Source organism: Pelobates fuscus, chromosome 3, assembly GCF_036172605.1.
Source record: "Pelobates fuscus isolate aPelFus1 chromosome 3, aPelFus1.pri, whole genome shotgun sequence".
Lineage (NCBI taxonomy): Eukaryota > Metazoa > Chordata > Amphibia > Anura > Pelobatidae > Pelobates > Pelobates fuscus.
Genome location: NC_086319.1, coordinates 68,570,982 through 68,595,365, shown reverse-complemented (window position 1 = coordinate 68,595,365; position 24,384 = coordinate 68,570,982). Strand labels below are relative to the sequence as shown.

The 24,384-nt window shown below is 40.6% G+C and overlaps 1 protein-coding gene and 2 non-coding genes across 4 annotated transcripts; all 3 read left to right on the top strand.

Moving 5' to 3' along the window:
- The first annotated feature begins 4,686 nt into the window (after window positions 1–4,686).
- Window positions 4,687–14,439, top strand: SLC25A3 (solute carrier family 25 member 3). Of its 2 annotated transcripts, none has more exons than XM_063447156.1 (8): window positions 4,687–4,788; window positions 6,672–6,827; window positions 8,026–8,150; window positions 11,858–12,037; window positions 12,247–12,428; window positions 13,454–13,626; window positions 13,892–14,002; window positions 14,090–14,439. In XM_063447156.1, exons 2-8 carry the CDS (start codon window positions 6,680–6,682, stop codon window positions 14,248–14,250), a joined length of 1,080 nt encoding a protein of 359 aa, XP_063303226.1. In that variant the 5' UTR covers window positions 4,687–4,788; window positions 6,672–6,679; the 3' UTR covers window positions 14,251–14,439. The 2 variants fall into 2 exon arrangements, with proteins under 2 accessions (XP_063303226.1, XP_063303227.1); XM_063447157.1 differs by lacking the exon at window positions 8,026–8,150 and adding an exon at window positions 7,766–7,890.
- On the top strand, window positions 8,884–9,119 carry LOC134603899 (small nucleolar RNA SNORA53). The gene has a single exon (XR_010090637.1). It is a non-coding gene; the product is annotated as a small nucleolar RNA SNORA53 (small nucleolar RNA).
- On the top strand, window positions 12,479–12,722 carry LOC134603898 (small nucleolar RNA SNORA53). The gene has a single exon (XR_010090636.1). It is a non-coding gene; the product is annotated as a small nucleolar RNA SNORA53 (small nucleolar RNA).
- Window positions 14,440–24,384: the final 9,945 nt, after the last annotated feature.

Below are 24,384 nucleotides of genomic sequence, written 5' to 3'. Positions count from 1 at the left end.
CTACCTTCAAAATTCGCTTTTTAAGTACATCTCCCCTCTATTACAGAGGATTTATTACACAAGCATGATCATAAAAGTGCAGTGGATATAAGCACGTTTACTGCCTTTTCATCTGGAACATTTTTGCAGCACGGCAACATTTTCTGCAATGCTTACAACATGCACAGAGTAAATTAAAAATACCTGAGAGATAGCCGTACAAATATATAGATTGCACCCTTGTGGCTCTCTCTCTTGTTTTACTGTATGCATCCCACGCTTTGTTTTGCAAAGTCGCCATATGTATTAGCTTGCATATTCTCATTGCATGTTCTTGGCGTTGCTTACTGTGATGAGACCAATCTCACCACTGTGCAATGGAGGAGCCTGGTTGCCTGCCTGCTGCCTTTTGACTATGGACCGGCATTTAAATACTTTATTTTCCTATGCAGAAAGGTCTATTCATGTATTTCTGCTCTGGCGTTCGGTAGATTCTCGGATTTACTGAATGAACTCATTTAACCCAGATAGCTATGCCATGGAGCCTATTTGTGTAATAAAATACTTTAGCTCCATGGCAATTGAACTGTATGTGTGTGGTCTGAGAGCCATTCAGCAATAATGTGCACTCAGACCTAAGCTATCTGAGGATATGTTGCATGTCTGTATTTTATGTAATAAATGTAACCTTGTGTATTTTACTGTCTTTTTACTGCCATGTGCTTAATGGAGTTTTGCCTCTGTCCTTGGAGATAATTGGATTACTTCCCAATTATCTCCAGGACAGAAGACTCTGTGGAACTGGTTTTGGACAGAAAAGCCATGCTTTCTTTGGTCACAAAGGACTTCGATCTATCTTTTGAACCAAATGTGGATGATTTTGACATATGTTCATATCTGGAGTATGCTGATTCTGAAAATGTAAGTTTTATGTGAATGTGATGCATACTTTTAAAGTTATGAATAATGTGGAAAAACTATTTCTCTGCCTGTGATAATTACATTATCCATTGTGTAAGGTAATTGTATCACAGGCAGAGGGAGGATTTTGTGTGGGAGTGTCTGAGTGTATTGTACGTGTTTATTGGTTGTTTTCCAAAACCCTGTGGGTGGTACTAATGTGTATATAAGAATAAACCCACAGCTCTGTCTGTTCACTGCTTGACCCTCAACACGGAGCTTTGTCTCGTTCTTGGGGGGATTTACTGTATGCTGTTCCAGTTTGACTGCTAGGAGTGTAAACCTATTTGTATGGTTTTTCCTATTTGGCTGTTTACAGCATTCGTATGGTTCCGGTTCAGCTGTTTACGGCATTCGTATGCTTCTCCGGTTCGGTGGATTGGTGTCTACAGAAGCTGCCTGTATATCTGGAAGGGAATATCTCCTAAACGGCTGTTAACCCCTTTTATGACTGGGAGTGCCGTTACACTTACTATAGGTCACCCTGCATTGGGTTGTTATAAGTTTTTTTTTTTATTTCTCTATTTACTCTAGGCGTGGTTTCATTGTATGCCTGGCACATTGTTTTTTTTTCACATACTCAGAACAAGGTTACACTATATATGAGTGGTTTTACAGTTATGCCTTGCGGTTTTGCCCCACAAACCTTTGCATGGTTTCTTTCCATACTTATGCATCCTTTCACTGTCCACCTTACGTTCGGTTTCACTGTATGCCCTTATGTGGTGGTTTCCAATAGACACTCTATATGGAGGTGCTACCACACACTCTGCACCTACTTTATTATGCCTTATGCACAAATTTTACAGCCACAGGGGTGGTCTGGTATAAGCTCTACCAGTATACACCCTTTGCATGGGTAATATGATTCTCCTTTCTTTTGGTTCAATAGGCCTTATTTTACTGGTTTTCTGGTCTTGACTATGCAATATTTGGTTTCTTAGGCTTATTTCATTTTAGTACCTGTTGCACTGGACACTTTGGCATTTCACCAGAGGAATAATATAGGATGCATTGTTTATGTTTTATATGTTTGTTACACTGTTTATAGAGGGCCTAGCTATATGCACGAATCACTGCAGGTGTCAGAATTCCTAGGTGCCGAGTTTAGTTAAGCATGTTGGGTATCTTATGAGGGCTTTCCTATAGCTTTAGGTATAGGTTTGTTGAATAGTTTTCTCTCCACAGCCCAAACAGTTAGTGCCTCGCTATGCAGCCACTCTTGCTAGTCAGGGCCTCACATGTCATGGCCTATTGGTCTTGAATCATATAATTGTCACTGAGAGACCAATTTCCGGTGAGGAATTGGCCTCTCGTGACTCAATTCTGCTTGGAAACAAGTTAGGTCTTCACAATTACCTATGGTAGGTTAATTGTTTCAGCACTTGATTACGGTTAGGTCAGCCCATACCCAAGAAAGTCTTTATTCATAAAGAGATTTTCAATGAGGAATAATCTTTTTGTTTGTCTGTGTTATGCGTTGTAACCATTATATGTTTTCCTTCTCCGTTTCTGGCTAGTAGCAATTTTGGCAAGACTTTCAGCGGAAGGATGGGGCAATAGGTTTACCATTCTCACTCAGCAGTTAGGTAAAAACAGAATGCCACACCTATACCGCATTCTTATTTTTGCATATTCTCACATTTTGTTCTGATGCTTTGATATTGTGTGTAGATGTGGTTATTTGGGATAATAAATACCACAACAATTACTGCCGCCCAAGAGTAGAAGGAATTTTAGCACAGGGCTTAAAGGACCACTATAGTGCCAGGAAAACAAACTCGTTTTTGAAAAATCACAGTGAAACTGCTATGTTTTCAGCTGCAGGGTTAACCCTAGATGGACCTGGCACCCACACAACTTCATTGAGCTGAAGTGGTCTGGGTGCCTATAGTCCTTTAAGTGTGTGTGTTTGTATTACACAGCCATGTTACAGTGCTGACACTCATTCCGTGTGAGCCCCGTTGCGGGTTAATAAGTGTGTAAAGGTTTATGAGAATACCACTTTCTATTTCATTAGAGATTTTTCCTTTTAGCTGGCAGCAAAAGGGTGAACTCTTAGTGCAGGAGAGCTTACATACTAATGGCAATTGGAGTGGTGCTAAAAACCTCCAGTTATCTAAATGTGCATAGGGATAGTGCACAGGTAACTTTTTTTGTACTATGCATTTGGGTTGACTTTTACAACCATTGCTGCTGCCCAAAAGTAGTGGGAGTTTAAGCACAGGCAGGGACAGATTTCCCATAAGACCACCAAGGCCATGACCTCAGGCATGAGGTGGCAGCACGACAGATGGGAAGATCAAATATCTCCAATACCGGCCAGCCCATCTCATACAGAGGGAGCAGGTCCCATGCCGCGCAAATAGGAGAATACTGCCCTGCTTTTTCTCCTTCTCGGCGGGCTGCTGAGGGTAAGGCTATGACAGAACCAGCGCGACCTCCTCCATGCATGCGAGGGAGGTAAAATGGTCAAAAGAGGACTGCCAGCACAGAAGGCCTGCAGCAAAGAGCTATTAGCCTCCCCTATTCTTCTCACCCTCCACTCAAACTAGGGCACAGTGCTATCCACACGCCTGCCCAACAAGGGATCTGCCAGGCCAGCAGCAGCCATCCTTGCCCAGCGACCAGCTACCTGTCCGCGTGTTTGCAATGTTCTTCACAAAGGCCAAAGTTTTTATTTAAAAAAAAAGTGTACTTTTAAACTGTGGGAGAATATGAATGTGCACATATGTAGGCATGTATATTAGTATATATGAATTAACATTTATACACTCTGTACATACACGATAATCAGAATATAAAATTACCATAACACACATGCATTAATATATACGTGTATAAATGTGAGGGGCATATTGCGGAAACTAAACTTGGGGCAGCAAGTAGAGACATGTGAGGCCCTGATGAGCAGGGGTTAGCTCTTTGGGCTGTGAGGAGAAAACGCCCGTGAATAAGGATGGGAGTTGGCCTCGCAGGTCCCTTATCTGATGGCACAAGAAGCCAAAGCACTACCTGTGGGCAAGATTTACTCTGTATATTTCCGCCGCCGCCTGATACTTCTAGACACTGGACGGAGCTTCCGCTGTCGAGAACGGTCAATCCTCCCAGCCTTTACCAGTGACGGCTGCAGGGAATTGGCTCTGTCTATGTTGGATCCAGCGGTCTCCTCCATAGACGTCAAAGCTGTTCTCGTGGGCATGCGCCAAAGCACAGCACGGACGATGGCTCAAGAGGAACCGCTGGGAGATGGCGGTGCCCACGAGGGCCAGATTCAGGTTAGTAGAACTCACCTTTGCCGGCCCCCCTGTACCCCCAGCGGCGATGTCACCATTGGGGTCTTTGCCATTCCTACAAAGCTCCCAGAGGTGACAGTGCTGCTTTATTTAATAGTGATTGTATTGACACCAATGCCAGCTCAGTCTTGACTGATCCTACCCCAATCAGACTAAGCGTTCACAGGGCGGCCTTGTCAGAACCAGTTTGGATCAGATAAAATAAGGTCACCTCTCTAACGGTGACATTCACTGCGGCTCCTCCAGCACGCTACCCCGCCCCAGTCACGTGCTCGGTCAGCACGGCGCTACCAGAAACCAGCAACGTCCCACACGTCACGCTGCGCGCTGCGGCATGACGTGCACCTAGCCACCGGGCCCCGCCCCCTCCTCAAAACCCCAGACCCAATGAGAGCGTTCGACCGTTGCGGACTCTGACGCTCCGACCAATCGGCTCGTTGCAGAGCGGCGAGGGGGCGTCGCGGTGACGTCACGGAAGGACAAATTCATTAGGTCTGGAGGACGTTCGCTCTCTGTCAGCCGGTGAGGGGGCAAGTGAGCGCCATCTTAGGAGGTGAGTGCTGCGCGCTGGCTGCGGCGGTGATGCCGGGGTGGGCGCGCGCTTCGCTGTGTGCTGGCGGTGACCCGCCGTGTGGGGGTGTTGCCGTTCACGATGGATGGGAAGCGGGGTATGGGTGCTCAGCGGTCACCCCGCCCGGCGGCCCTGCGTGCGGTACAATGGCTGACATTGAGGCCCTGCGTGCGGTGCAATGGCTGACATTGAGGCCCTGGTATAGGGCTCTCCCAGTACAGACTGCGTTAGAAAGGGGACCGCCAGGGTCAGTCACTGAGCGCCTATAGCAGCCATTCCGTGTATCAGAGTGAGTCTCTTATCGCAGCGCTTCGCAGTAGGGGGCAATGTACTAACATAACGCATGCCTAGGGGAGCAATGTACTAACATAACGCAGTGTTTGTTCACGCCGAGCATTGCTGCATACCGCGGGGATATCGTCTACCTTTGTAGCGGTCGAACCGTTGCTGCTCTGGAGGGATCTCGTTTTTCTTTACTCTGAATATAACCCATAGTATACTTGTGAATGCAGATTTTTGCCTAAAAATGCAAATGTGATTTGTGTTCCCTGTATATCAGTGGTTCCTAACCCAGTCCACAAGTACCCTCTACCACTCCAGGATTTAGGGATTACTCAGTTGTGTCTAAGGTGCTTTTAGTAAGGGGGGGGGGGGGGGGGGGAGGGCATCAGATAGGACAGAGTAATCCTAGACTGTTAGGGGGTATACTTAGGGACCTGGTTGGGAATCTATATGATTAGACACTGTAGGCACCCAGAACGATTCATTGCATTGAAGTGGTCTTTGTGTAGTGCCCCTGTCCCCTTAACCCTGCAATGTAAAATATTGCAGTTTTAGTGCCAGTTACTGCCTCTAAATATTAACTCTGAAACATGACACCGGACGTCCTCGCACTCTGCATGTCCAGCATCTTGCAAATCCTCATAAGAAAGCATTGATTTAATTATTTCCTATGGGGAAAGCCATTGAGCCAGCACTGGGGATCAGGTAAGTGGGAAGGGTCTTTAGCCCTTTAATTGCCGCAGGTGAGAATTCAAGGTGGATTCAAAGTTAACTTAAAATTTTAAGGTCAAAATAGCTGAATGAAAGACATTCTGTAAGTCAGCTATGCATCCCCTTTCACTAATCGGGATTTAAATTTGAAATTCACTTTCAATTCTATCTTTAGTCAATAATACTGTTGGAAGTGCGTTTTTATTAAGGGTTTGGGTGGGTAATTGCGGAGAGGTATCAACAGGATTGTAACTGGTGGACCAGAATAGTTGAGCTAGAAAAACTGGTGAGCCAAGAATCTTTTTCAGGTCAGTTATTTTGCTCCACCGTTTGCAGTTTGTTTGAATCTTCCCATATACTTGGCTAGTCAACAATCCTTTTAGACTACACTTTTAATTTTATTTTACATGATGATATTGCGTATTATAAGCCAAGCTGTGAATAATAAGGAATTTTATTTTTTAGGTCAAAACTGGCTGAAATCAGTATAAAGATATAGTATTCCAATTTAGCTGTGTTGACTTAAAACCTAATTATTTAGTAATACTAATTTTTAATTATTATGAAACTTTTGTGCAGTGCCTGTAGAAGGGTTTTAATTTGTTTGTTTCGGATTACCCTTTTTGCTCTTTAGTCTCAACCATTGCATGTCATCTAGTTGTAAGTGATATGGGAGTGAGGGAGACTCGTGATGGTTTTTTTTTTTTTTGGCTCAGTTTTATGGACGTGTCCATTACTTTTAAAGTTTTTGGGTACTTATGAAGTAAAGGCAAGGCTGTTTAACACAATATTCTGCCTGTTTTTTGGTTAAGTAGATGTAATATATTGCTGTGTTTCTTTTATTAATGGCTTATTTCTCTATTTATTCACAGCTGTCAAAATGTATTCATCTGTAGCGCAGCTAGCCCGGGTAAATCCCTTCAGTGCTCCTCACTTCCAACTGGGACAAGACTCTGTAACTTCCAGGAAATGTACTAACCCTCAGGCCCAACCCACTCGTCACCTTGCTGCTGCTGCTGTACAAGATGGTATGTTGATCCTAATGACATTGAATTCACTTTAGCTGTCATTACTACTTAAACTGATTTTCTCCTGAATGTAATTAGTGGCTATACAACCCCAGCTACATGGCTTTACAGTGACTTTATCTACCGTCTTTGGGTGTTCTGCACAACCCAATAACTAAAAAGTTGGCTCTGGGCGGTATGATTTAAAGTGACAAAATACCCATGGCTTGGCTCTCCCTACTTTCATTTTAAATTATGAAAATACTGTATTAACACTTTAATGCAGAAAGGATGTAAACTAAAAGAGGTAACCATGAATCTAAATGAAAATGATGGTGCCAATGTAAACTTTATGTATTTTATTGAAGGTATTTGGCCTAAAGAATTATTTGTATTTTTAGGATTTCAAATTTATAGGGGTGGTCTGTTTTTTTTCTCCCAAAATTAAAATATTTTGAATCACTGTATTTTAAAGTGTATTTCCCTTTTAAAGTTTTCATAAAGGTAGAACAACTATTAATTACATCTTTGATATTCTAAAACAGTCATAATCTATAGACTGACTAGACAACGTAGGGCTACTTTTTCTCTAAGTGCTGATCTTTGGCAGTTGGCAAAGGTTGTACAGAGCTTAGACAAGGTTCATGTTTCAATTCCAAATCGCATTTTCCCACAATCCTCCGTAAAATTGATACCCAGATGTTGTAGAACTTCAACTACCATGATTTGCATGCTTTTAGAATGAGAAAGCAATCACCAAAGCTGTAGTTTTAAAACATCTGGGGTCTACCTTTTGGGCACCCCTGCTTTAGACATACGTGGATGAGCACAAAATGGGAGTACCCAGGTGGTCTTTAAAATTTTTATACATATGTTTACAGTGTTTATTCCAAGTGCTTAGCCTGGTAAGAGGTTAGATTTGTAAATTTTGTTTCTACCTGTCAATTTTAATCAAACAGATGAATATAGCTGTGCTTACGGATCGGCAAAATTCTTTGCTCTCTGTGGCTTTGGTGGAATCATAAGCTGTGGTACAACTCATACTGCAGTAGTCCCTCTAGATCTGGTTAAATGCAGGATCCAGGTTTGTCTCAGCATGGTTCCCACTAAATGATTGCTGTAATATAAACTAACTGATTTGGCAAGCTTGTTTATTACTAAATATGAACGTCGAGTGTTTTTACTTAAAGCATGGTGTGTATTAATATTTATACTACAGGTGATTACAGCTGTGAATATGGTTCAACACAGTTTTATGCAATGTGTGGCTTTGGTGGCATCCTCAGTTGTGGTATAACTCACACTGCTGTCGTACCGTTGGATTTGGTGAAATGTCGTATTCAGGTGGGTATATCACACAATACCATAACTGTTTTAATGTTTTGTTTTTTAAAATGTCTTGTGTAGGTGAAAAAAGAGATTTTTTTTTTTTAAGGGTCACTCAAAGTACCATTAATGCTATAGTTTGCTTCCATCGGGATTCTGCAGCCCAGAAGCTCTCTTGACTGAGCAAGCAAGGCCCATTGGTGCATAACTTTGTAGGCTGAGAGCAATCAGCTGACACTCTCAGCCAGTAATTAGTTCAGCATGGCATAGATTAACTAAGTAGCTTTTGCTCCCTGTACTAGAAGAGCGTCAGGGACCGGCTGACCCCAGATGAGAAGTTAAGCATTAAGTCACCCGCAAACTGTTTACTTATGGTGGATTGGCAATAGACACAACAACCACAATAGTGCACTGTAGTGGTTATGGTATTTAGCGTGTACCAGAACCATGAAAATAGAAATTGATAAAATTTGGGGGCTTTTAAAGGGAAACTCTAGGCACCAAAAGCGACTACAGTGTGAAACCTAGGCACCCACAGTCCGACCCTGCTTCAAATATTGGTAAAGCAGAAGTTCATATTAATGCATTGGTGATATTAATCCAGTTCATGTTTTGATTTATTTTCATTAAGTGAAAGTGTCAGACTGCTCCTTTTTTAAACTACCTGGTTAAAACCTTTTTGTATGTGTCCCTTGTGTCTTTCACATTGACTCTGGGTGATATGACTTGTGCAAACGTAGAAGTACTGAAAAACATGCTCCCTTAGATCCACCTTTGTGGATGTCCTTCTTATGCTGAGCAGCGAATAGCTGTTTCAGGTAAGAGACATCCAACAACTTTTCTGGTTGTACAGTTGAAGGTGCTTGAGTCATTGGCATGTGAAATTACTATACCTGTATTGGAGGCTGTTAATGTTCTGATGGCAGTGGCTGCAACGTTGTTGTATGCCATGTTCCACTATCAGAGCTTTGCTGACAAACGGACACTTGCACACTTTATTGTAAAGATTTATATATAATGTGCTATGCAGTAACACTGACTATTAGCTAGTATGTATTGTTATGCCAGTGTTGTGAATCAAGTGATATTCTATGCTTTTTGCACACAGATATTTATCATTCATGTGACTAAAATAAGTGTTTTATTTTATTCACAACAGGATGTTGCTTGCTTACAGACCCCTTTTTTAAATATCTATTCCTTTGTGTTATTTTACTTGGTCTGATGAAGAGCCTTGCATTTCCTTGCTGCAGTGCCAGCATTGAAGCTGACTAAGCAGTATGTGTTTTTTATAGTCCTATAACGCTGTAACCACCTTTTGGTCAGCTGTCACGTCTTCAGCTTTTATATTTCTAATATTCAGGGTGCTTTATCACCACCCTCCTACACTGCAAAATCCTAGATGGATGTACAGATCCCCAAACAGTTTTTGTACAGCGTACATATCTTGTGGTACTTGTCTTCTCTTCTGACTGTGATAAATGGCTTATTACGCCAACTTTTCTGGCAGTGCTGTACAATACTATAAAGGGACAATTTTAACAATCAGTGAAGTATGTATATAAACAAGAGGTTGATCAGAACCCTGTTTGAAAGAGCTTATAATATAGCCACTTTATAATTTTTGATCCTGCATGCTTTGAATTTTGAAATTTAGTGTTGTCACAGTATTCTGGAAAACTGCAGAGGCATGTGCAGTACTAGTACTCTGGGCAATATATTCATTTCATACTCTCGTAGCCAGGTGGATTTCAAAGATTATCTTTTACTTAAAGGAATACTCCAGACACCAAAACAACTCAATCTCAATGAAGTTACGATTAAGTTCTCGAGCAGTTTAAGCACAGAAATGCCTCCAGCACCGGTCACCACTCCTCCTCTGGTGGATGATGCTCTCAATCAGTGACTCCCCATTCACTAAACTGGATTGCAAAGAAACATACATGTTCATTTTTCTGACTTTATAGTCAAGAGAACCATTGTAGCTGAATCCAGTGTTTCTGGTGTCTATAGCTTGTCCATGCAGGCTTTTCAATGTAAACACTGCCTTTTCAGGAAAATAGCAGTGTTTACATTGCGCTTAGTAACCCCTCTAGTGGCATTCACTCAGGCGGCCACTAAAGGGGATTCCTAGTCCAGTTATGATCTCCGCGATGGAGGAGGTGTGAGTTAAATCACCCTTTTATTACACAGAGAGCGGTTCGGTCATCTAAATAGACATTTCTAAAACATGTTTATTCCTGACACTATATTGTTCCTTTGATTCAGGAGTTCTCAATCCAGTCCAAGGACCCCCTACCAGTCCAGGATTTAGGGATTACCCTGTTGTGTCTAAGGTTTTTGTCCCCTCCTATCCCCCACCTAAAAACACATTAGACACAGCAGGGTAATCCCTAAATCCTGGACTGTTTGGGGGTCCTTGAGGACTGGGTTGAGAATTTTAATTACAGGAGGTTACTGTAGGGTCTAGAAGGCTATAGTAAAAGAGCAGAAGATAAGAAATTTTTACTAAAACATAATGTGCAATAAAGGAAATTTAAACATTAGATCTCTTACACAAATTGTTTAGGAAGGCTGTGCAACTTGCATATTCAGGGAGGTGTGACCAGAGTTTTATAAACAAAGTGATTTAACTAAATGGTAGAGTATTAAGCATATATTAAACTATAAATAAGGGCATAATGTATACGCCCAAACTGCTTAATTGAGCTAAAGTTGTTTTGCTGCCTATAGTTTCCTTAAAGGACCACTCTAGGCACCCAGACCACTTCAGCTTAATGAAGTGGTCTGGGTGCCAGGTCCAGCTAGGGTTAACTAATTTTTTTATAAACATAGCAGTTTCAGAGAAACTGCTATGTTTATCAATTAGTTAAGCCTTCCCCTATTTCCTCTAGTGGCTGTCTCACTGACAGCCTCTAGAGGCGCTTGCGTGATTTTCACTGTGAAAATCAGTGAGAGCACGCAAGCGTCCATAGGAAAGCATTATGAATGCTTTCCTATGTGACCGCCTGAATGCGCGCGCAGCTCTTGCCGCGCGTGCGCATTCAGCCGACGGGGAGGAACGTAGGCGGAGAGGAGGAGGAGAGCTCCCCGCCCAGTGCTGGAAAAAGGTAAGTTTTAACCCTTTTCCCCTTTCCAGAGCCGGGCGGGAGGGGGACCCTGAGGGTGCCAGGAAAAAGAGTATGCTTTCCTGGCACTAGAGTGGTCCTTTAATTGCTAAATCTTCAAACTTGATTTGATGATTTTCTAATTTAGTAGATAAACTGCCATTATCACAAGGGTGTATCATTTTCATTGTACATTTAATGTGTGGATTATATTCTTTTTAAAATTGGTGTTAATGCTGCCTTTTATATTTCACTCACTGACTTTATTTTCCCAAAAGAAAAGCTGTTTTACTCTTTACCAGTAATCAGTGCATTCCATAAATCTGTTGCACGTGGTTGTGGTGCTCGGAGTGTTTGTTAAAATATGCATATTTTTATTTTTCATTCTGATTCACCTACCCATGTTCATGTAAGCAGATTTTGTATGCTCTGACTAGTTCATGGCCTGGCACTTTAATGGCGGACACTATTTTTTTTTTTTTGTTTTTTTAATATTTACATTAATGTGTTCTGAATTGCATGAATTCTCTGATCTCTTGAAACTGTTGAATGTCGGTTTGTTGACCTTGTTCTGTTCTTTTGGTTGTAAACCAATATTAAAATTTTTTTTTTTTTTAGGTGGACCCCAAAAAATACAAGAGCATCTTCAATGGCTTCTCTGTAACTCTTAAAGAAGATGGAGTTCGTGGTCTTGCAAAAGGATGGGCACCAACATTCATAGGATATTCCATGCAGGGCTTGTGCAAATTTGGTTTCTATGAAGTGTTCAAAGTACTGTACAGCAATCTTCTAGGGGAGGTAAGTAAACGTTATTATGGCTGATCATTATATAAAGAATCAATAGACTGATTAATACTCTATGTATATTCTTGTTGGCTACATCCTTGTGTATTTCCTATGCTCCAAAGGCATCACTGTGTCTGGATCTCGTATAGCTTTGTGTACTTGTGCAAGTTTGCCCTCAGCAGGCTATAGTGTAACATAACATGTTTGTCAATTTTTTTTAGGAAAATACTTACTTGTGGCGTACAAGCCTCTACCTAGCTGCATCTGCCAGTGCAGAGTTTTTTGCTGATATTGCTCTGGCTCCAATGGAAGCTGCAAAGGTGCGCATTCAAACACAACCAGGTTATGCAAATACTCTGAGGCAAGCTGCACCCAAGATGTATGCAGAAGAAGGGATCTGGGCGTAAGTAGACAGTGATTTATGATTCGTAAGCTTGATCTTATGTCTCAATCAACATGCTCCCTTAGATCCACCTTTGTGGATGTCTACCTGGTCCTGAGTTCTGCTTGATGTTTTCTAGCAGTTCCAGGTCAGGGATATCCAGCAACTTTCTGGTTGTACAGTTGAAGGTGCTTGAGTCATTGGCATGTGAGATGAATATACCTGTATGGCGGCATTGAGTGCTCTGCTAGCAGTGGTTGCAACATTGTTGTATGCCATGTTCCACTATCAGAGCTTTGCTGACACACGGACATGTGCACACTTTTGGTTTTGTAAATGTTTAGATATAATGTGCTGTGCAGTAACACTGATTATTAGATAGTATGTATTGTTATGCCATCGCTGTATATCAAATGATATTCCATGCTTCTTGCAAAAAGACATCTTTTCTCTTGAAGTTGATTTTTTTAAATAGGCAGAGTTTGGTCATGAGAACTTAGCCAGCTTTTGAATCACTTGCCTTGTGCTTTTGGGTAATTAAAAAGTGTGGAGGGTATAAAAAGAAGAAATTCACAGCGTATTTGTGGGCAGTTAAATTAATATACTGCAAGGATGATCCCTGCAAAATTGGGGTTTTAGAAAAGTTATAAAATGCTGTTCTAATGTGAATTTTTTTTAATTTATTTTTTATTCTCTGCAGAGCGGGTCTAGGGACATAATGCTGCATTATAGCACTATAGTGTCATAAATAAATGTTTATATTCCTGACACTATAGTATTTAATGGCACTCACTTCCAGATTACCCTACACAGCCAGGCACTGCTAATTTATATATTTAGATTTAAGTCTTCTACATAACCATTCATTGTTTCATTAACGATTCATTAATCGGGATTGGGTGGAATTTATGCTTTAGTGCCACAGATGTTGGTGCGAAATCTCTCCTAATGTGAGCAATGGTCGGAAAAACTATTGCCAAGGATTTCACACTATATTTGCAGAATTTCAATATCTGCCTGCTAATCATGTTTATTTTTTCCTGCAGTTTCTACAAAGGTGTTGCTCCTCTTTGGATGAGGCAGATTCCATACACTATGATGAAATTTGCCTGCTTTGAACGTACAGTTGAAGCTCTGTATAAATATGTTGTTCCAAAGCCCCGAAGTGAATGCTCAAAGGGTGAACAGTTGATTGTTACGTTTGTGGCTGGTTATATTGGTAAGTGTATCATGCTAATCTGTGGTATGTGTTTTTTGTTTTTTGTATTCTATATGTTCTTTCCAATATAAAAGGGTGGATTGTACTCCAGTCATCACTATAGCATGTATCTCTCAAATTGGGCTATTTTCAATACCCTCTTTAAAGGGGTAAATAAGACCAAATTACATCTTGAACAAAGTGAATTTTGGATCCTAGTTGCAGGAAGGTTACTCTGGTGTACTTTTGAAATATTTCTCACAACCTCTTTATTTTATTTTTATAGCTGGTGTGTTCTGCGCTATTGTTTCTCATCCTGCTGATTCTGTGGTCTCTGTTCTGAACAAAGAAAAGGGTAGCACTGCTGGGGAAGTTTTGAAGAAACTTGGGCCCAAAGGTACGTTCTGCAACTTCATCAACATTCCTTTTGAACATTAATAATTTTTCAGTAAATGTAAACCTACATATCTTTCCTGTCTTTCAGGAGTCTGGAAGGGATTGACTGCCCGTATTATTATGATTGGTACCTTAACTGCTCTTCAGTGGTTTATCTATGACTCGGTGAAGGTCTACTTCAGACTCCCTCGTCCTCCTCCCCCTGAGATGCCAGAGTCCTTGAAGAAGAAGCTTGGTCTCACTGAATAAACAAATGGACATTAATCATTCAGATTTCATCGACACTTTAAAGATTTTTATAAATTCAACCATGTAGGGTCTGCCTCCTATCAGATATTATGTGTTGTGCTTACACTCTGCTTGGTAGCCCAAATGCTGTCAGTTGGTTTTACCACAGTACATGTCTGTTTTAAAATAAACAGAAGCTACATAACACAATGTTTCATTATTTCATATATGATGTGGTGGTGGTTGACTTGCTCTGGTGTGTGGGTGTGTATATGTATGTATGTATGTATGTATATATATATATATGTAATTTAAGCAGTAAAGTTCCATGTTTAATTTTCAAGTTACATCATGTTAAATCTGTTATTGTCATCTGCAAATAATTTATAGCATGTATTGCCCACTGCAAGGTCATTAATAAAGACTCTGATCAAAAATACAGCACAAAGCCTTATATTAAATTTGCAATACATGTATTTTCCCATAAACGTTCATTATAATCACAAGCTCCTCTGCCACATACTTATGCAGCGGTTTGAAGGCCAGACTTCTGTTTACAGACTATGGCCTAATGTCACTTTGGGGAGGTGTATGTGGGCCAGGAGCTCTGTCATAAGCATTCTAATTACTTCAGCATGCTTAAGGGACACTCTGGGTACCATAGCAACTTTAGCTTAAAGAAACACTATAAGTTTAGGGACACAAATATTTTCCTGATCCTAAAGTGTTAAAATCACCATTTGCCTCCCTAAATATAGGAATATCTTACTTGTATTCCAGTCTGCATTGCTACCGCCAATGTCCGGCAAGTCGGAAATCATTTCTGTGATTCAATAACAATGCTTTCCAATAGGATTGGCTGGTATTGTCAAATAGCCCTGGCCTGCAGAGGGTGGAGAAACTGAATGGCAGTACTGCACACTGTACAGCACTATCACAGGAAGCACCTCTAGTAGCCATCTAAGGAGTGGCCAGTGGAATTATCCCTAGGCTGTAATGTAAACACTGCATTTACTCTGAAAAGACTGTTTACTGCAGAAATCCTGAAGGGAATGATTATACTCACCAGAACAAATACATTAAGCTGTAGTTGTTCTAATGACTAGTGTCCCTTTTAACGTCATGACACTGCTGTCTCCATGCATTAAGGGAAGCTTAACCCCTTAAGGACTGAGCCAAATGTACACGTTGTGAACAAAACTTAAACAAAACCTGGCATTTGCGCTATGTCTGTCCAACCGTAATTCACCTCTTTCATATTAAATGCACCCCTCCTTATTGTATATCATTTTATTCAGGGGAAACAGGACTTTCATTTAATATCAAATATTTAGCTATGAAACCTAATTTAATATGGAAAAATAAATGGGAGAAAATAAGAAATTAATTTATTTTAGTTCTACATGACATTTTAACTGTCAATGTCATACGATTTGCTTTTACTGCAATAAAATACACATTTGTATTCAGCAAAGTCTTATGTTTAAAACAGTACCCTCTATGTACAGGTTTTATGGTGTTTTGGGAAGTTACAGGGTCAAATATAGCACATTACATTTGAAATTCGCCAGATTAGTTATGTTGTCTTTGAGACTGTATAGTAGCCCAGGAATAAAATTTACACCCATAATGGCATACCATTTGCAATAGTAGACAACCCAAGGTATTGCAAATGGGGTATGTCCAGTCTTTTTTAGTAGCCATTTGGTCACAAACACTGGCCAAAGTTAGTGTTAGTATTTGTTTGTGTGTAAAAAATGCCAATTTTGGCCAGTGTTTGTGATGAAGTGGCTACTAAAAAAAAGACTGGACATACCCCATTTGCAATACCTTGGGTTGTCTACTATTACAAATGGTATGCCATCATAGGGGTAATTTTCATTCTTGGGCTATAGGGTCTCAAAGGCAACGTAACCAATCTGGCGAATTCTAATGTGAAAAAAACGAAACACAAACCTTATATTTGACGCTGTAACTTTTGAAAACACCATAAAACCTGTACATGAGGGGTACTGTTGTACTCGGGAGACTGCTGAACACAAATATTTGTTTCAAAATAGTAAAAAGTATCACTGCAATAATCTCATCCGTGTAAGTGCTGTTTGTGCGCTTACTGTTTTGAAACGCTAATATTTGTGTTCAGCAAAGTCTCCCGAGTAAAACAGTAACCCCCCTCCCCCCCCCCCCCCGTGTACAGGTTTTATGGTGTCTTGGAAAGTTATAGGGTTAAATATAGTGCTAGAAAATTAAATTCCCTATACTTTCGGCATGGGTTGTCAGGCAGGTCCCGCTAATTGTAATTTATTAAGATACCTAATTATGTAAAAATATTACATAAATATATGTAGAATTTGTATATATAATTTTTTAAAATTTATTTATATAGATATATACATATAGATAGTTATATATACGTATATATTTATGTATATAGATATATTTCGTTCTATGTGTATTTTGATATAATATATATTATCACAATACAGTTGGAATGAAATAACACACATCTATATATTAATTATTTATATTTAATAATTTTTTAACGTATTTACATATTTTTTTTATATTCTATATATATATATATATATATATATATATATATATATATATATATATATATAATCAATCAGTATCAGTCTGTGTAATTTGATATATATATATTTATATTAATAGTAAAATACACCTAGACTGTGTGTGTGTGTATATATATATTTATTTTTTAACAATTTATTTGATTTCCAGCCAGCAGGGGGACTACCTGTCATTACATGCAGTCCCCCTGCTGGCAATGCAGCAATCCAGCTAACCCGGCCATGTGATTGTGAGGTCCTCGCAAGGACCTCACTCTCACATGGCCGGGGGGGGGGATCCCTGTAAGTAACCGCGATCGCCGGCGACTGGGTAAGTTTAAAAAAAAACAAAAAAAAACGGAGGGCGTACTATTACGCCCTGCGGCGTTTAAAGCCGCTTAGAATAGGGCGTAATAGTACGCCCTCCGGTTTTAAGGGGTTAAACATTCGATCTCCACATACTCAACAGAACAAATACAATAAGCTGTAGTTGTTCTGATGACTAGTGTCCCTTTTAATGAAGCGGTTTTAGTGTATAGATCATGTCACTGCAGTCTCCTTGCATTAAGGGAAGCTTAAACATTCGATCTCCAGGAAATGTAGGTCACATACAGGGTGAAGTGTGGCTACATGCAGTTGGTCTTCAGTAAAATTATCTATACACCAAAACCACTTCACGAAGCTAAAGTTGTTGTTTTAGTGCTTATTGTGTGTGTCTTTAATTCGAATGAGCAGAGAGTTCCTTGTTGCAGGGTTGCCTTCAGGGTTTAAATTGTTAACTTTAACTCCAAAGTCTTGTCCGGTGCCCATCCACATTTCCCTTCCCTCTTTCATTGAGTCAAAGCCTTAAATCAAGAAGCCTTGTACTGGGTGACTCTTAACATAATAGCATATTAACAGTGCCAGTTTGAGGCTTCCAAATAACAACCTTTGACGTGAATGGAAGTGGAGTGGCAGAGCGAACTGAATATTTTGGGGTTAAATGTCTAGTGTTTTAACTCCCCTGAAGTCAACCATGCTCCAGGGACTTTGTTGCATCATAACATCTTCATTCCGATGAAACTGTTATGGTGCTAGGATAGCAACTAATATTTCTATTAAACTTCTCAGTTTATCAGAACTGGGCTCTAATGTAGATCTAGCTCTAGCCCTGTTAGAGAGCTGGAAATTACATCACTTAAAGGAACACTACAGGCATAATAATGTCATCTAAATTTTAATGTGGCTGGATGCTTATGGGCACACTTTTATCTCAAGGGGTTAAACTGTTCTTCAACAGGCTTAACTTCAAAGTTGTCTCAACTCCTTACAGGTGGCAAGTGACTCTCCATTCAGAAAACTGGTGGCTTGAAAAGAAGCTTTTTTTTTTTTTTTTTTAAGCCAGTTTTGTGAATGGGGAGTCACTGGCTAAGAGCATTGTCTGATGGAACTTAGCCAATCAGCGGCACTCTGCGCTTCCTGATCCTGAAATTTCAGAAATTGTATGCCGCCTGGGCATAGTTGAGCAACTTTGGAGTTTAAGAACGGTTTAACCCCTTGAGGTAAGTGTGCCTGGGGGCCTCCTAACAGCTTCATTAAGTTATGGTGCCTAAACTGTCTCTTTAAGCATGTGAATTGTTTCTGATACTGCACATGGTCCAGTATGTACACCAGGGGTAGTCAATCTTTTAATACCTACTGCCCACTTTTGTATCTTTGGTAATGGTAAAATGTCCTTACCGCCCACCAGTGCCGCAGTAACTAATTTTTTAGAAGGGAGGGTTTCAATTTTTATTTATTTATATTTTTAAATATGTACTTAACTGTATCTATTTTTGTTTCTATGTGTGTGAGGTGCTGTGTGCGTGCGCGCGTGTGTGTCAGTGTGTGACGGGTGGTGCTGTGTGTGAGGGGGCTATCTTAATGTCTCCCCCTCCCTTCTTCTTACCTTTTTACCAGGGGGTATATATAATGCTGCAAGCCCTGGTGGTCCAGTGATGGCATGTTCGCTTTAGCCTGCAGCTACTCTGGCTGCAGGCTGATTCTCCTGTCCTCCTCTGAGCATCGGTGTGTTGCCATGGTAACACACGACAATGCTTTGACAAGTCTGCTCGCGGGAGGAACACAGACCCTCGCATGCCTTTCCCTCCCTCTGCTGGAACCAAGTGCCATCAGGCCGATTAGGGTGTTCTTTGATCTCCTCACCAGCCCGAGAGGGCTTACAGCAAGGATGGCTCTGTATGAGCCGGCAGGGGAGATTAAAGGATCTCCCCTGTCAGCCTTGGCCCACATTTTCTGATGAACCCACCACCGTCCACTTGAAATCCCAAACCGCCCACTAGTGGGTGGTAGGGACCAGGTTGACTACCCTTGATGTACACAGTACTAAAAACACAATCAAGAAACCCGATTGTCAGAATTACAAACCTGTAGTGCTGAAGTGGCTGTTTAGGTTACCGATTCCCCTCTCTGTGCAGTAAATCTTTGATCCACGCCTTTTCTCCAACGCTATGGCTAGCTCTGCCTCCATGTCTGACAGCGATGCTTTGCAATAGGAGAGCATTGTGCATGCAAGACAAAGCGCTGCGCCAATCAGCATCTCCTTACAGATGCATTGAATTGTTGCATTTCTATGGGTGAACTATGAGCCTGTTTAGTGCTAACACTGTAGGGACATGCTAGATACACCAGAAGCACTACATTAAGCTGTAGTGGTTCTAATGGCTATAGTGTCCCTTTAAGGAAGCAAAGTAATGGAGGAGGCATGATTTTAAACCTGCATGTCTGCTATTGCAAACACCTTATAGTCTCACCCTTCCCTAACTTCCTTTCCCTGTTTTTAACCCCTTCAGCGCCACTATAGTGCTAGGAAAACAACTCTGTTTTGATTTGTTCATTGTACAACAGCTGAAAGTTCTAACAATAAACCCGATTTTCAATGGGGGTCGAATAATTTTGATTACAACTGTAGCTACCTGGGGGAAAAAAAATATATATATAATTTTTGCAAATATAAACATCTTATTGTCTTGTCTGTCTATCACGAAGGTAACATGGCTTCCAGAGCTACTTTGGCCGGATGCATTAAGAGTATTTCCCTTGCCTACTCCTAGCTAAACAGGGCTTCGCCTCCTTTACTGCGTGCTCATTAGACGAGGGCCATCTAAAGCTTTATCTTTGCCTGAACTAATCGGCAACACGGCCATCCACATGTTCACTAAACACTATAGATTGAACGTACAGACCTCTGAAGAAGCATCTTTTGGGTGTAAGGTATTTTAGGCAGCAGATAAAGGAAGACTGACCCACCCTTCTCTTGGCTTCTGTGTACCTAAGTGTGCTCCCTTTCTGCAGAATAGTAAACTACATTTTTACTTATTTTATTTATAGGATTACAGGCAGTACATGTTTCTCTTAGATTTTAATAAATACTTCTGCAGTATTTTGGTGTGTTTTGTGTTTTTACTGGGGACATGGTGGTACTTTACACTATAAGCCTAAGCTTCATTTTGGGGCATTGTAAGAGTTTGACCGCTCAAATGACTCCCAAGAAGGTCACACTTTGTAAAAGTAGACACTCAGTGTATCTCATATGATGTGAGTATGTGCATTGTGCTGCCATTGTTTTTACTAGATTATGTTTGTGGTTATTTTTCATTTTCTTCATACATATTTAGTTTTTGCTTTGCATTTTATAAATCTGATATGTGCCATTGTGATTCAACCTCCCAAGTTAGGCTCATCATCTAAGATTTCTGAGTAAGACACCCCCAATATGTGCCATGTCACTATCTTGTGAAGTTATAGTGCCATATAAAAGACCTCACCATTGTAGCTTTTAAAGTGTGAATTTTCACAGATGGTTTCAAAGGGCTATGGCAGTTTGACTGTTTAAATTACAACCCAAAGCCAACCACGTGCAAAAGTAGGCATGTATGTCAGAGTACCTCATATGGCAGAGCACAACATTTCCTCTTGTTCATTAGCCATTGTCGAGTGAAATTTTAACCCTAGTGACTAGAACATCACTCCTGGTGAGTGTTCCATGGATCCATTCTGAGTAATGTTTAGGCCTGTTTAGAGGCATTGGACTTGATTTTTTTTTTTTAATGGGAATCTATCATGACTCGCCTTCCGTTCCTGTGCTGCTTTGTCTGTGGATGCTGAAGGAGTAAATCTGAGACACATCCATTTCAAATCTTTCTAAAGTTTGATTTTTTTATTTTTTTTTATAATTTTGTTTTTGATGTGCTTGTTTATAGCAAGAACAATGGTACAAACATGCATAAGAGTTAAAAGTTTCATTGCTGGATTTGTAGAAATGGTAAACAGCACAATTTTAGTAATTTAAGACGAGAGACTTAATGCAGAGCTAAATTATTAAGAGAGAAGGTAATGAGAAAAGCTTAAGCAATGCAAGTAATTTCAACTGCTTAGTGTATAGAGAGATTAAATCAGGTTGCATAGATGGAAAGATTAACAGGAGCCATCTCCACTTAAAGGACCACTCTAGTGCCAGGAAAGCATACTCGTTTTCCTGGCACTAGAGTGCCCTGAGGGTGCCCCCATCCTCAGGGACCCCCTCCCGCCCGGCTCTGGAAAGGGGAAAAGGGTTAAAACTTACCTTTTTCCAGCGCTGGGCGGGGAGCTCTCCTCCTCCTCTCCGCCTCTGTTCCTCCCCGTCGGCTGAATGCGCACGCGCGGCAAGAGCTGCGCGCGCATTCAGCCGGTCACATAGGAAAGCATTCATAATGCTTTCCTATGGACGCTTGCATGCTCTCACTGTGATTTTCAGTGAGACAGCCACTAGAGGAAATAGGGGAAGGCTTAACTAATTGATAAACATAGCAGTTTCTCTGAAACTGCTATGTTTATAAAACAATTAGTTAACCCTAGCTGGACCTGGCACCCAGACCACTTCATTAAGCTGAAGTGGTCTGGGTGCCTAGAGTGGTCCTTTAATGCAGCCCAGACCATGAGAGAGTCCCTCAGACAGTTCAGGCTTAACCAACCCCCAATCTGCAAGATCATTGGCATGACAGGAGTTAGTCAAGCATGATGTGTGATGAGAGGGGTGAGTGCACTCCTAGTATGTGATCCCTTGCCTCTACCCGATCTTCAACCGGAGTCAGCTGGAAAGCAGGAGTGCCATGCAGGTTGGCAGGGGTACCAGCGTTAAGTGATGAGGGACCGGGTAGCAAGTCCTGACTGCACATTACAGCAGGAGCCGGGAATCCCACATGTTTATAGATCGGTAAGTAGTAACTTAGCTGTGTTGAGGAGCCTCTCTGCCTTTCCACCATCAGGAAAGCCTTGAGAAAGCTGGTCAGCTGTGGCATGGTGATCTCTGGCTGTGCCGCCATTTGAGGTTTTTCTGCCATTTTGGTTATGGGGAGCCCTCCTTGGCATAGGTGCTGCGGATCGTGAAGACAGTCTCCTGAGACCGGAATGACCCCCACCGGTCCAAAGTTGGCTGTCCTTTCCCTCATACACACAGATGGAGTGGGTATATCTAGTACTGCTTTCACAGATTTTAATACCGTATCTTGATCTTTCTGACGGTATACATTATTTGAACTTCAGTTGTCTCTTATATTCCATTGAGGACTCATCAATGCAGACTCGCAAATTTAGTATTGAAGAGAGAAATCAGGGGGTACATTTAAAATAAGTTATTAGACTGGGAGTGACCTTTTTGCAGGCACTTAGTATTATAATTGAAGTGCATTAACAGTAGTATCTTCTTGTACCTAGGCCTTTTTATTGTTTAGGGAAAAGGAGGTACAGCAAATAAGATAATAATACTTGGCTTCCTTAAAATACCCATAAGCACTGTGAGCACCCAGAAGTGCATTATTTTCGGTACACTGGTGGGATACTACCTCTCTTTTCTGGCTATAAAAGAATTTAGATTATGGGCAAGAAATTATTTTATATAGTATTTGGGTAACAATCTCCCCTAAAAAATTAACCAACTGGAAGAGCAGCATAAACTGCAGTGGGCTATAGCTGGACACGTCAGCCTGTATGTCAGGAATTGCTGTGAAATGGAGAATATTTGGGGTAAAATCATCTGTGTCATGGGCCCTGCCGAAGCAGACGAATATAATCATCATATTTGGCTGTGTCACACTTTGAAGCACTGTCTGTCGCCAGAGTCAACAGTCAGAATTACATAAACCTCCTCAGCACTGAACTTCGTGAGCATTTTAATCTTTTTAACCAATAACTTTAAATAATGTGATCAACTAATTTTAAAATACATATATTTTTTTTAATTCCAAACTATCTTTTAATCCATGATGAACCCAAGGAGGAAAAACATTTCTAGAAATTCTATGAAACTCTCCCTTATGTCGCAACATCCACTGTAGACCACTAGAGGTCACCTTCGTCCCTCTTAGCATTCCACATCAATATTGCTAGTAGTATTTTAGAATACCAGCATAAAGTAGAGTTATTCCCATGTGTCACCAGTAGGGGGTCTTCACAGATAACCACATCAATACAGTGCTAAAGGGATTTGACTTAGAAAGCAAAATATAAGAGAATGGAGTAAGGTAGACTAGGCAGTTTCCTAGAATTAAGTATAGGGAGAGATAATCAAGAGATCTAGCACCCGATGCCTATTTTACCCGGAAATCAGAATAATCAGGAATGCGCAAGAAACAGCTGCATTGAACTTTTCTCAAACCTCCTAGACTACTAAAATATTACTAAGAATTTTGGTGCTGGCTGCTAAAAGGGAAGAGGCTGCCATCTAGTGGGCTATAGTGGGTATTGCTGCATTAGGGAGAACAAGTTTATATTAGTTGAGCTGCTAGATTATGTAGATTATGGGAATATTGATTATTAATTTCCTTGTAAATTAGCCTACGGGGCGACACATGTTTTTCTTTTATTTTTTATTACATGGTTACATTTGGGGAAAACCTATTTTACAACTAAAAACTACTGTAATATTAAAAGTATATTTAAGAAGTTAAATACATGTTTTATTAAAATGTTTTATTCAGTCACTAGTTTATTGTAAATCCACTATAAATTCCATGGATAACTATGGGATCAAATTATAGAAGGTACAGGAAGAGGTTGTAGTAGACCACGTTGTATTTGGTGTGATGCTTTGGTTGAGAGCAAGTGCCACAGAATTGCATGTAATCCCTAATGTCTTTTTTTTTATTTATAATTTTCCATTGACATTAGGCACATCCTGTTACTTCTATTTGTATTTTTTGTTATTTATCTAAAGGGTAACTGAGGGAGCTCCCTTTCTCAGTGATTGCTGCCGCAGGTAATCCTTTGTGTTATGAATTAGCACTTATGCCCCTTGTATTTGCTTACTCCCTAATATCTTGCCTGAGAGAGGGCCACCAAACATTTCTAGAAATCAAGTCCACCATTTTGTGGACTCCCATATGACCCAAGGCCTTGCTGCCTGAAAAAGATCTTCTCAATCAGCTGGTGACATATAAAACCTATCTTTTAGAGTTTCTGGCAGTGCAACATTTTGAGCTTCATGGACTTTATGCAAAAGCTGTAGAGTGGTTTTGGTAAGTGCAAATATCTTATCTGAGTAAACCATTGGCACAATCTCCTCTTGCTC

What these genes read in the sequence shown, in the direction of transcription:
- SLC25A3 (XM_063447156.1), top strand. Translation starts at nt 6,680, where the DNA reads ATGTATTCATCTGTAGCGCAGCTAGCCCGGGTAAATCCCTTCAGTGCT. An exon ending in TGCTGCTGCTGTACAAGATG is followed by an intron (nt 6,828 to 8,025) that starts GTATGTTGATCC and finishes TTTATACTACAG; the next exon opens with GTGATTACAGCTGTGAATAT. An exon ending in GCAGAAGAAGGGATCTGGGC is followed by an intron (nt 12,429 to 13,453) that starts GTAAGTAGACAG and finishes TTTTTCCTGCAG; the next exon opens with TTTCTACAAAGGTGTTGCTC.